Consider the following 13,593-nt stretch of genomic DNA (forward strand, 5'->3'; position numbering starts at 1 on the left):
CATTGGCTGTAAGGAGTATGAGCCTCCAGAAAATAAGACTGAATAATCACTGTCCACCCCACTAAAGACATTGCCCTGAATGTGATCAGGACACATTGTGTGGCTGCTATAGGCAATCACACAAACAAGAAAGCAAGATAATGGAAATGGAAATACTACCCTCCAAAACAGCTCTGCTGAATTCTTATGGGGGAAAAAGACTGAATTTACTTGCAGTTAGATTTTTGTTTTGTAATATTCAATAGAAGAAACATCAGCAGTGAGAACTCCAGAACCAGTGTCTGCCTAAGTCATCGTTGTTGTTGTTATTTAGTCGTTTAGTTGTGCCCGATTCTTCGTGACCCCATGGACCAGAGCACGCCAGGCCCTCCTATCTCCCACTGCCTCCCGGAGTTGTGTCAAATTCAGGTTGGTTGCTTCGATGACACTGTCCAACCATCTCATCCTCTGTTGTCCCCTTCTCCTCTTGCCTTCGCACTTCCCCAACATCAGGGTCTTTTCCAAGGAGTCTCTTCTCATGAGATGGCCAAAGTACTGGAGCCTCAGCTTCAGGACCTGTCCTTCCAGTAAGCACTCAGGGTTGATTTCCTTTAGAACTGATAGATTTGTTCTCCTTGCAGTCCAGGGGACTCTCAAGAGCCTCCTCCAGCACCACAATTCAAAGGTATCAATTCTTCGGCAGCCAGCTTTCTTTATGGTCCAGCTCTCACTTCCATACATCACTACAGGAAAAACCATAGCTTTGACTATTCGGACTTTTGTTGGCAAGGTGATGTCTCTGCTTTTTAAGATGCTCTCAAGGTTATCGCTTTGCTCCCAAGAAGCAGGCGTCTTTTAATTTCGTGGCTGCTGTCTCCATCTGCAGTTATCATGGAGCCCAAGAAAGTAAAATCTGTCACTGGCTCCATATCTTCCCATTCTATTTCCCAGGATGTGATGGGATCAGTGGCCATGATCTTAGGTTTTTTTATGTTGAGTTTAAGACCGTTTTCTGCACTCTCCGCTTTTACCCTCATTACAAGGTTCTTTAGTTCCTCCTCACTTTCTGTCATCAGAGTGGTATCATCTGCATATCAGAGGTTGTTGATATTTCTTCCAGCAATTTTAATTCTGGTTTGGGATTCCTCCAGTCCAGCCTCCCGCATGATGTATTCTGCATATAAGTTAAATAAGCCGGGGGACAATATACAGCCTTGTCGTACTCCTTTCCCAATTTTGAACCAATCAGTTTTTCCATATCCAGTTCTAACTGTTGCTTCCTGTCCCACATATAGGTTTCTCAGGACATAAATAAGGTGGTCAGGCACTCCCATTTCTTTAAGGACTTGCCATAGTTTGTTGTGGTCCACACAATCAAATGCTTTTGCGTAGTCAATGAAGCAGAAGTAGATATTTTTCTGGAACTCTCTGGCTTTCTTCATAATCCAGCGCATGTTAGCAATTTGGTCTCTAGTTCCTCTGCCCCTTCGGAATCCAGCTTGTACTTCTGGGGGTTCTCGGTCCACATACTGCTGAAGCCTACCTTGTAGGATATTGAGCATAACCTTGCTAGCGTGTGAAATGAGTGCAATTGTATGGTAGTTGGAGCATTCTTTGGCACTGCCCTTCTTTGGGATTGGGATGTAGACTGATGTTTTCCAGTCCTCTGGCCACTGTTGAGTTTTCCAAACTTGCTGGCATATTGAATGTAGCACCTTAACAGTATCATCTTTTAAGATTGTAAATAGTTCAACTGGAATGCCATCACCTCCACTGGCCTTGATGTTAGCCAGGCTTTCTAAGGCCCACTTGACTTCACTCTCCAGGATGTCTGGCTCAAGGTCAGCAACCACATTATCTGGGTTATCCAGGATATTCAAATCTTTCTGGTATAATTCCTCTCTGTATTCTTGCCACCTCTTCTTGATGTCTTCTGCTTCTGTTAGGTCCCTCCCATTATTGTCCTTAATCATGTCCATCTTTGCACAAAATGTTCCTCTAATATCTCCAATTTTCCTGAACAGATCTCTGGTTTTTCCTTTTCTATTATTTTCCTAAATTTCTTTGCATTGTTCATTTAAGAAGGCCCTCTTGTCTCTCCTTCATATTCTTTGGAAGTCTGCATTCTCCCTTGCATTTTGTTTCCCTTCTCCTCTCTGCTATTTCTAAGGCCTCGTTGGACAGCCACCTTGCTTTCTTGCATTTCCTTTTCTTTGGGATGGTTTTTGTTGCTGCCTCCTGTACAATGTTACGAGCTTCTATCCAAAGTTCTTCAGGTACTCTGTCCACCAAATCTAATTCCTTAAATCTGTTCTTCACTTCCACTGTGTATTCGTAAGGGATTTGGTTTAGATTATACCTGACTAGCCCAGTGGGTTTTCCTACTCTCTTCAGTTTAAGCTTGAATTTTGCTATGAGAAGCTGATGGTCAGAGCCACAATCAGCTCCAGGTCTTGTTTTTGCTGACTGTATAGAGCTTCTCCATCTTTGGCTGCAGAGAATATAATCAATCTGATTTCGATATTGCCCATCTGATGATTTCCATGTATAGAGTCGCCTCTTATATTGTTGGAAAAGAGTGTTTGTGATGACCAGCTTGTTCTCTTGACAAAATTCTATTAGCCTTTGCCCTGCTTCGTTTTGAACTCCAAGGCCAAACTTACCTGTTGTTCCTTTTATCTCTTGACTCCCTACTTTAGCATTCCAGTCCCCTAGAATGAGAAGAACATCTTTCTTTGGTGTCAGTTCTAGAAGGTGTTGTAAATCTTAATAAAATTGGTCAATTTCAGTCAAGACTGAGTCATACCCCTATGCTAATTTCAATATTAATAAGGGCTATTGCTCTGACATTAACAGGTACCTGAGAGATGAGATACATGTTAACACACAAATCCTTGCAATAAAACAACTATTTCTTCTAAGGAAGGGGAGAGTTTGGAATAGAAAGTAGAAGAAGAGTACACAATCCCTTTCATGCACACAGTTCTTTTGCTACGATCTCTGCTCCAGACACACCTTGCTCTTCATATTTTGAAGCTGTCACATTCAATGCAATACCAGATACTAATGGGAGACATATAGAAAAGGAGATTCCTGCACTTTGATGTGCAAGATCCCAAGGGCTCCTGTGTCAATTCAGTCCTGAGTCATTTATCTTGAATTTGGATCATCTCATAGGGTTTGTTGCATGTCAGAGTAGCATTTTAAAGGGACAGGTTTGTGGATTTGATATGTCAAAGGGTGACAAGCCAGTATGGCCTGTTAGGACTTACTGGATTTTAGTTCTGAGATTTGCTTAAGACTGAAATTGAAAAGTTTTTACATTTTGCTTTATATAATGCATAGTTTCAGTAAAGCTATCACTCACATAGAATTTTATACTTCTGTATAGTCCTGAAAGTTAAAGTATATGGCATATGAAAATACTGTGACTTGAGACAGAAACATTTTGTAGCTATTTTGAGAACTTTGATTATTATGTTTATATTATTCATAGTGCACCTTGTGGATATTTGGAATGTAATAGAAGCACTGCGGGAAAATTCATTGAACAACATGGATCCGAACGTAGAGCTGAATGTGGCTCGACTTGAAGCAGTATTGTCCACCGTTTTTTATCAGCTTAATAAGCGTATGCCAACCACCCACCAGATCAATGTAGAACAATCCATCAGTTTGCTGCTCAACTTCTTGCTGGCAGCTTTTGATCCGTAAGTTCACCTTTAATGACCACTAATGCTGTTGCAATTAATTATATTATTGAAAAATATTACCAGCATGGGTAAATTACTAGTAAAATATTGACAAAGTATAATTTTATTGTTACTGTTTAGGATTTTCTCTACTGTGAATGTAAGAACTAGATGCAATACGTAATGTTAGGTTGATGGTACTTTTTAAAACAGGAAAATAAATTGGGTCCGAAGTACTCCTTAACCTTTCCTTACTCCCACCCTGACCACATTTTCTCACTTTAAATTGCCTTTCAAGTAGGTTTTCCTCCACAGGACTCCAGATTTGGGAAATGGGAAATATACATTTAAAAGTCAGGGGATTTGCTTAAAAGTGATTTTTGGAGCAAGAAATTATGAACAGGTAAAAGGTTTTGGAATCTCTCTCTCTCATACACACATATTCACGCAGCTTTATGAAACTGACCATAAGGCCAATGTTAAAACATGTATGTATGTAATATCAAGTTTGACCCGGAGCAGACTCTTTAAAATGTAAATTTGCTCTATTCTTCAGATGCTATTCCTAGTGAAAACATCTGCAATAGTGTTCATTCTCTGCTAGTGGCATAGGGTTAGTGGCTTATTCTTGAAGGAAATTCTTTTTTCTAAAGCTTCTGCAGCTGTGAGCAATTCCCCCCCTCCCTTTCCCTCTTAATGTAGCAAACTGTGAGATTCCATCAGGGACATGGCAATAGAATCTGTGTTGGGTAACCTGAAACTTTGCCTTGCAATGTCTAGGTGAAAAACAAAACAAATGTGAATTTATTTTAAAAGGGTGTCCCTTAATGTCCGGTTATAGATGTACATTCTGTGTAGATATGCAAATGATGGTAATTGAGCACAGGACCCATCAGCCTGTTATTGCCAATTCTTAAAAGCATCTGAATAGCCAGAAATTACAAACTGGATGAACTAGGATCAGCTTTGTACTTTGACAGGTGCAAATTATCTATTACTGCTTTACCGTTTTATATTTTGGAAGTGTACTGGCTGGAAATCCATACAATTAAAGAACCATTAAAGCAAGTGTTTTTCTCCTCCCCTTTGCCTTCCTGCACCTTCTCATTCCCCCTCCTCCATCGACACACACTTGATGGACTTCTTGTTTGGCACTGGGAACCTTCAGAGCCAGATCAACCAGCACAGCTTAGTCACCATGGTAACAGCTGGGGTTGGTGGGGAGAGGCAAGTGTTCCACATGACAAAGCCGGAGAGGCTCAGTCTGCCTGCAATGGACCATTTCTTCTGCCCTCTCCAAGGAGAAATTGTCAGTAGGCTGTGAAACTGTGGCCTTCATATTTTTTGAAAACACTGCACAACAAGGGAGGTTTAAAATACATGTATACAGACCCTGAATTCATGACTCTTAACAAGAACAGGAAGGAAACTCGTTTTAAATGCCTGACACATGCTTTGGCACCCGATGCAAGTCATTCTCTCTCTCAAGAAAACCATTGCTGTGAAAATGAGATCATTCACACACACACATTTTGTTTCTAGAGTTCAGTGTTGCAAGGCTTTTAAGATGAAAACAGAAACATACGCCCCCGAGGAGGAAATGGAAAAGTGTGTTTTTGTAAATGGTGGGGTCAAATAACGAAGGCTACACAAATCCAACATAGAAAGCACTTAGTGACTGGTGTGTGTGTGTGTGTACACACACACTTTTGCTTAACTGGAAAAAGGAACAGAAACGTGGGAGTGGATGTATTTCCAAGATCACAGATTGTTCAAGAGTAGCAACCACTTTAATTTTGCATCATGTAAATCAGAGTAAAAACAACTGTCTTGACAAAGTACTTGGATTATGTGATTGTACACTTAGAGGAATAAATAACAAACCACATGGCCAGGTAAAAGTCATTAAAGAGTTCAAGGAGTTCTGGAGAGGGACTAGGGAATGCCTTTTAGCATTTTGATCCAAAGAAGCAAAGGATTAAAGGTGAGTTCTGGCTATGTTAATCAGGATAATCATGAGACAGTTGTCAGAACCATTACTCTTGTATGAGGAGGATAAGATGCTCTTGTAAGCAAGCTGTCATGTTCTGAACCAGCCAGACCAAGAGAGGCAGAAGCCAAGTCACTCCCAAGAGAGTGGGACACAAAGATGCTGGTGGCGGTTATGGCTATGGGGGTTGGGAGTGACCCCTAGGAGAAAGGAGGGAAATCCCTGGTAGATGGCTGCTATAAAAACTGCTATGCTGCCAGTGGGAGGGGGACTTCAGAGCCAGGAGGCTGGCTGCCAGACCAACACACCCAGGGAACAGAAGCCAGAGACCCCTGGGGAAAAGGATGGGGGTATAGCTGAGAAACCCAGGGAACAGGAACAAGAAGTGCTTGGGAAGCAGGAGGACAGTCTTGATGAAGGAGCCTCGGGAGACACTCAGGAAGAGTGGTCCAGAATGGGCAGAAGAATCCACAGAGAAGGAACTGGAGCCCACAGGGGAGTGGGATTACATTTATGAGGAGAACCCCTAAAGGACAAGCCCAAGACTTTGGTGGACTTTGGACTAGTTCAGTTAACGAGGACCGAGGATTTTGAACCTATTGTATATATATTGTCTGTTACCCTACTCCTAGTTCCAATAAACCCAACTGACCATTGGTGTTGTGGATTTATGGAACAATAGATAGAACTGTTGGGTAATTCAATGGTTTAGGCATCTGGCTGAGGAGCCAGAGGTTGGAAGTTCCATTCCCCACTGTGCCTCCCTGACAGGAGCTGTACTCGATGATCCCGTAGAGTCACTTCCAGCACTGCAGTTCTGAGGTAAGCTAAAGTAAGTGAAGGTAAGAGGGGCGCCCCATCAAGACAGCAATGGCTGGCAGCTGGCAGGGCTCATGCTACTTAAAATGTAAAGTAGCAGTGTTAAGCTTTTAGAATTTGTATTAACAATGCAGTGCAGGCACTTAGTATTAGTAACTTAAAATGAGCAGTTGTAATAACAGGACCTGCTTAGAATTGCCACTGAGTTGAGTCTTGTTGATTTAACTGGGTCTATTGTAGGTAAAGAGTAATGTTAAGGAGGACTAATGTTGTATTTACCGCATTAATTACTGCATTGGTACTGTTTAAAGCAACAGCTCATTTCTGACTATGTTCATTGCACACATGCTGCACTAACAAAATAACTGAGATAAGAAAAGGTATGGATCACTCGAGATACTTGTAAGGCATGTAAGCTAACACACATTTTCTACCATGTCTTTTTCTTCATGGAAAAAAAAATACCATTATTAAATGAAATATACATATACCTACAAACAAAAAAGGCTTTTGCTTCATTGTTATGAAGGATCAATCTCTTTTGCCTACACAGAGAATACTGTTTGAAAGTGACAATATAGGTAAGATTTCTAAAAATGATCCATGCGCTTCCAGGATTTTTACTTGCAGCAGATGACAGATTTTACTTCGATAGATTAAAATAAATACATGCAGAAGGTTTCTGTCTCATTCCATAGATCCTACATTTTTATTGTGGCTAACCTGATACAAATTAGTATTCCAAATACTTAATGGCAGGCTGGAGAACCATGTTTCCTCATGTTCTTTGCAGATGTTTCATGGAAACTAGAGATACCAGAATTAAGGACACTTCTCTCACTCTGCACATGTGTGGCTAAGGAGAACCATAGCATCCCAAAGTTGTATGATGTCATCTGTGGCCACAGCCCTTGAGCACTGCAGCTCCTTCGAACACTGCTTTCTTACTGTTGTTGGCTTCCAGTTGATTGCTCCTCTGGCCAGCCACACAAAGCAGAAAAGCCAGTTTCCCTGTGAGAATTCTTTTCCTTTAAACAGTTGGAGTGTGAGTGACTCTGGTCGGTCAAGTTCCAGTGGTTTTTCTGCTGTGGAAAGCATTTAGTGTGGCTTGTTGAACTAATGTCCTGTTCTGGGCTTCCCATGGGCATCTGGTTAGCCATTGTGGGAACAGAATGCTTGCCCAGATAGGTCTCTGAATTCATCTGCTATGGCTTTTCTGATGTCCATATTGCAATTGTTAATTTTGCAAACATCACTGCATGTTTTGTTGGTGAAACTTTTGCTTTATTCTGCAGAGAACTCTGGAGCCTAACTTAATATGATGTAAATCAAATTAATCTTTTTTCTCCATCTTCACAAGTAATGTAGTTGATTTCTTCATTTATTTCATGTCTATGAACATTGTTCCTTCCTCCTTTATAGCTTCACATCAAGGATGCCTGAACAACTTTAACTTGCAGCTGCCACATGACAAAAATACTTAAGCAGCAGCATTTTGCTCGTGAAAATCTAAAACTATTAATAGGGAAGTCTTCATTATAGAAGAGAGCTGCTTTGATAATTGCCAGACCTTAGGGGCATCTCAGCGCCATGGTCCCCATTTATCTAATCCAGTTGTAAGCCATGTCAATATATATTTTCATGGGGAAATTGAATTTACACTGAGCTTAGGTAGAGACATATGAATATAAATGACTAAGATGAAACACAGTGTCCAAACCTATCACATCAAACTGTGATATTAAACAAAATTGGAAAATATTCTTTACATACCTTATCTATTCAGAAGTATTCAACTATGGTATAAATGTTCACATTTCACTATAGGGAAAGAAACTTATTTATCTGTTATTCAGTTTATTCCATAAGAAATGTAACTCATTTTAGTGTAGAAAAGAAGCTTTTATGGCCATAACAATGTTCCTATTGGGTCCAAATAATAAATGTGATTCTTCTTCATTGTATTTATTTATTTATTATTGGATTTATATTCCGCCCTTCTAGACAAAAGTCTACTCAGGGCAGCTCACAACATCAAACAAATAAAAACAACAATTAAAAACTACAATAATAATATGATCAAGATGGGAGAATAAATAACAAAAGCAAGAAAATACAATCAAGAATTGGCGGGAGGGAAGGCCTGCCTAAAGAGCCAAGTTTTTAATTGACTCTTAAAGACACCCAGTGAGGGTGCTAGGCAGATCTCTGGTGGCAAGTTGTTCCTAAGTCGAGGGGCCACTGCCAAGAAGGCCTGATTTCTTGTTCTTTCTTTTCGGACCTCAACTGCCTTTCCTGGCTATGACGAGTGACTCGAGTAGTTCTAGGTAGGAGAAGGCATTCTGCCAGGAATCAAGGTCCTAAATTGTTTAGGGCTTTATAAGTCATCATTAACACTTTGAAGTCAATGTGGAAATGAATGGGCAGCCAATGCAAAGCAGCCAGAATGGGAGAGATATGCTGGAATTTTCTCACTCCACTAAGTAATCTGCTGCCACATTCTGCACCATTTGAAGCTACTGCATTAATCTCAAAGGTAGCCCCACTTAGAGCGCATTACAGTGATCTAATCTCGAGATTACAAGCACATGGACCAGAGTGGTGAGGAACCCATGATCAAGATAGGGACGCAGCTGGGCAATCTGCCACAGATGGTAATTGGCGGAACGGACCCCTGACGCCACCTGGGTTTCCATGTTGAGCACTGTGTCCAGATGTACTTCCAAGCTGCGAACCTCACTCTTCGCGGCGAGAGTCACCCCACCAAAAAGTGAGGGAGTTTCCCAAGCTGCCAATGGAGGGGCCACCCACCCTCAGGACCTCCATCTTGTCTGGGTTCAGCCTCAGCCCATTCCCCTGCATCCATTGCAGTACAGCCTCCAGGCAATGCTGAAGGAACAGAATGGCATCCACTGAAGTAGGTGAAAAGGAGATGTAGAGATGCATGTCATCAGCATATTGGTGGCACGAAGCCCCACACCCCCTGATGACCCCACCCAGCGGCCTCATATAGATATTAAACAGCATTGGGGAGATGATCGAGCCCTGCGGAACCCCACAATTGAGACTCCATGGGGTCGAGACACTCTCCCCAAGCTGAACTCTCTGAGGATGGTCCTCTAAGTAGGATCGGAGCCAGGCAAGCGCCAGGCTACCGCTTCCCAACTCGGAGAGCCTCCCCAGGAGGATACCATGGTCGACGGTATTGAAGGCTGCTGAGATATCGAGGAGGACCAACAAGGACACTTTGCCCCTATCAGCCTCCCTCAACAGGTCATCCAAAAGTGCAACCAGTGCTGTTTCTGTGTTGTGGCACATCCTGAAGCCCGACTGTAATGGATCCAGGGAATTGGTTTTATCCAAAAGAGCCTGAAGCTGATCACCCACCACCCTCTCGACCACTTTACTAAGGAAAGAAACATTGGCGACGGGCCTATAGTTGCTAATGTTGTCTGCTGCCAGACTTGATTTCTTTCTGATGGGCCTAATGAGTGTCTCCTTGAGGGCAGGGGGAACATTTTGCCCTCCTGGAGAGATCCATTCATTATTGCAGTGTCCCATTCAGTTGTTAAAGGCCTGGCTGCTTTGATTAGACAGGCTGGGCAAGGGTCAAGGGAGGAGGCGGTGGTATGACAGCAGTCAAGCGCTTTGTCCACCATATCTGATGTCACAGGGAGAAAGTGATTACATCTGTGACAATCACCCATGTCACTCCAGAAGACTGGAGAGGCAGAGTCAGCAGTTACATGAGGTTTGGCAGGAAAAGGAGGAGTCAGAGATAGGGCTGATTAGTCAGAGAGAGCGGGAACAAATACTGAGAGAGATAAAGCTGATTAAGAAAATAGGCAGAGAAGGTGGTAATGATATAGCAAGAGAAAAGAAGTATGTACTGAGAGAACGGTTGTTGATTTGCTTGTGTATAATACTTATCTGAAGAACTTATTATTCAATCTGCTTCACTTCAATAAATAAGTTCTGTTTCTGTTCACAAGTCAAGTGTTCAGACAAACGTCATTTATATTGTGGATTGAGATAATCAACTGGTGGCAGCGAGAGAAAAATGTGATGTGAGCCTTTGCGAGGGAAAGACAAGCAGGGGCCACAAGGGCGAATGCCACAATTGGTGTCCAGTGGCGAGGTATGAAATAATCCAGTAAAGCCAAAGTTTAAGGGTGAATTTTCTGGAGTCGTGGGTACCACTTAGAGATCTGTGGTGAAGAAGTGGGTGACCTGCTAGTGCTTTTGTGGAAAAGTTTAGTGGTGGTGTTTCTGAACCCAGATCTGGGGGAACTAAAGATAGGGAACTGACTCTAAAGGGAAAAAAATCTTTGTTTACCTCAGGATTTGAGAGACCCAGTGGCTAGCTTGAAATATCGTCCACCGCCAAATTGTGGTCCTGACCCGACCAGATAGACGGGATATAAATTTAAATAAATAAATAAATAAATAAATAAATAAATAAATAAATAAATAAATAAATAAATAAATAAATAAATAAATAAATAAATAAATTTGGTTTCTTTCTTATGGGCCTAATGAGTGTCTCCTTGAGGGCAAGAGGAACCTTGCCCTCCTGGAGAGACCCATTAACTATCCCAGTAGCCCATTCAGTTGTTACAGGCCTGGCTACTTTGATTAGCCAGGCCGGACAAGGGTCAAGAGAGAAGGTGGTGGCCTGGCAGCGATCAAGTGCTTTGTCCACCATATCTGGCGTCACAGGCTGAAAAAATGCAAGACTCAACGGGCAAGGCGGAGTGCTGGACATCTCTGCTCGATCCACTGTATTTAAAAAAAGGAGAGAGTTCCCGGCAGATGGCCTCCACTTTAGATTTTAAAAATGCTGCAAATTGGTCAGGTGAGATACTAATAGGAGGCCCATCACCTAGGCCAATTCTGGATAGATCATGAACAATACAAAAAAGTTCCGCCTGCTGATCATCAGCCATCATCACACCACCATTGTGCCCATATATGCACACTAATGGGGTCTGCACCTGTGTGAATGCTTGTTCGGAAAGTTCCAGAGCCTCAAAAGAGAAAGGACTTTTGCCTATACCGTGCAGGCACAGTCCCATTCTCCTTAATTCATTTTATCCGCCACTGTGACAGCACACGTTGTTCTGTTCCAGACCCCCTTCTTACTTACCTGTGTCATCCCTGTGATAAGTCTTTGTCTTCTTTTAATCTTCCTCCTTACTCTTTTCCAATAATTTTTCCTGAAAAAAAAAATTGGTAGAGAGAGGATCATTTTTCCTTAGCTATCCCCCCCCCCCCGGCTTCTAGCCATTCCCCTTCTACTGATTTATAGCCTCTGGTTTAATGAAGAAGTGTGCCACTTGTGACAAGAAGATCCCTCAGTCAGATAGGCACAACAACACTTGCCCTTTTTTTGCCTAGGAGAGACCCATCTAGTCCAATTTCTCTGAGAGCAATCCCTTCAGGCTACTGATCCTGCTCCTGGAGGACACCCAACTCCTAAAGCTATGGTCACAGAAGTCACGGACCCAACGGCACCACCAGACAAGTCCTCAGTGTCAGACCCTGGGATGCCCACAACCTCAAAACCATCTTTGAAATGCACCAAGAAGTTGGAGCACAATGGCTGCAAGTGACTCACAATCTCTGATATCAAGGCCGCTAAATCAAGGTTCCAATACTTTGGCCATCTCATGAGAAGAGAAGACTCCCTGGAAAAGCCCCTGATGTTGGGAAAGTGTGAAGGCAAGAAGAGAAGGGGGCGACAGAGGATGAGATGGTTGGACATTATCATCGAAGCTACCAACATGAATTTGACTAAACTCCAGGCAGCAGTGGAAGACAGCAGGGCCTGCTGTGCTCTGGTCCATGGGGTCACGAAGAGTCGGACACGACTTAACGACTAAACAACAACAATCCTGTTTTATATTTGTTCAGTTCTTTTAAAATGGTATTGTAAAGGTTTGATTTCCAAACTAAAGAATGTTTATAGTATTGTAGCTAACAACAGAGTAAAAACATAGTTTTAATGTTGTGATAATTTTTTCTTACTGTATAGTGAAGGCCATGGAAAAATATCTGTGTTCGCTGTCAAAATGGCCTTGGCCACACTTTGCGGGGGAAAGATCATGGACAAATTAAGATGTAAGTGTTGTGTTCACCATTATGTTCATTCTGTTGTTGTTTTTACTATGAAAGAGAGCCTCACTTTAGTTTTGACAATGATAATATGAATCAAAACTGGCAGGTGTGCAAAAAAAAGCAGCCTGTTCTCATTTGGGATAGAGCCTCAAGAGAAAATACTCAGTATTGCAGATTTCTGTTCATCTGGAGTCAGATACATATGGTTGCTTTCCAGAGTTGTAGTATTAGAAAGATCATATGAAATCTCAAATGCATTGAGTGTCCAGCTCAAACCCTCACTTCCTCTATAGAATGTTTTCCATAATATTGAGGAAATGTGAAGATGCAATACAATTTGACTCACTGGGTTTCCATTACAGATTTGTATTTCCATTGTGCTCTCCAGGTTAAAAACCCAAAGAGATACTGAACTGGCTCAGCTGTGAACCAGACACATAATGGACAAATGTCCCTCTGCCAGTGCTCTGTGATGTCTTTGTACTGGGAACCAGAAACAAGTCTAACAGAATTACGGATATCCTCACACATGATGCTGAAAGTGTAGCTTTGTTTCCTTTTTCTAAAAATCTATTGTTTTACATATTCAACATATTTAAACATTAAACGTGTAAAGTATTTGTTAAATGTTTCAAAGGATTGCTACTCCTCTGAGTCAGAAAACAGATGGAGGAAGGTGGTGAGCAAACTCATTGGAAAGTGTGCATTTTTTAAAATGAATCACCATCTTTAAATGGATTGAAGTTAGCTAAAATCAAGATTGGTTATTGTAAGCACATTTGAAAAAAAATAGCACAAGGAAGATATCAGCATAACTCCAGTTTAAGATATGAAATTCCCACTATATTAACATTTGTCTTCAATATTATTTGTTAATAATAATAATATTGGCCAAAATCATCTTTTGTAATTATGTTGGTGGAATGCTAGGGACACTTTTTAGGGGATTGTCCAAAGTTAAGAAATCAGTAATTTCTTACTGACAATTTGCCTCCA

At 41.6% G+C, this 13,593-nt stretch overlaps 1 protein-coding gene across 50 annotated transcripts in view; it reads left to right on the forward strand.

Annotated features, from left to right (window-relative positions):
- DTNA (dystrobrevin alpha) overlaps window positions 1-13,593 on the forward strand; it is a 271,418-nt gene that overhangs the window by 170,736 nt on the left and 87,089 nt on the right. For all 50 annotated transcript variants that reach the window (XR_013545373.1, XR_012086859.2, XR_013545374.1 and 47 more), the window contains 2 exons: window positions 3,476-3,689; window positions 12,515-12,600. Coding sequence is in view for 42 of the 50 variants with exons in the window: in XM_072998896.2 (XP_072854997.2) it covers window positions 3,476-3,689; window positions 12,515-12,600 (300 nt within the window). In the remaining 8 variants the exon portion in view is untranslated. The remainder of the gene's footprint in view (window positions 1-3,475; window positions 3,690-12,514; window positions 12,601-13,593) is intronic.

This window comes from Pogona vitticeps, chromosome 4, assembly GCF_051106095.1.
Source record: "Pogona vitticeps strain Pit_001003342236 chromosome 4, PviZW2.1, whole genome shotgun sequence".
Lineage (NCBI taxonomy): Eukaryota > Metazoa > Chordata > Lepidosauria > Squamata > Agamidae > Pogona > Pogona vitticeps.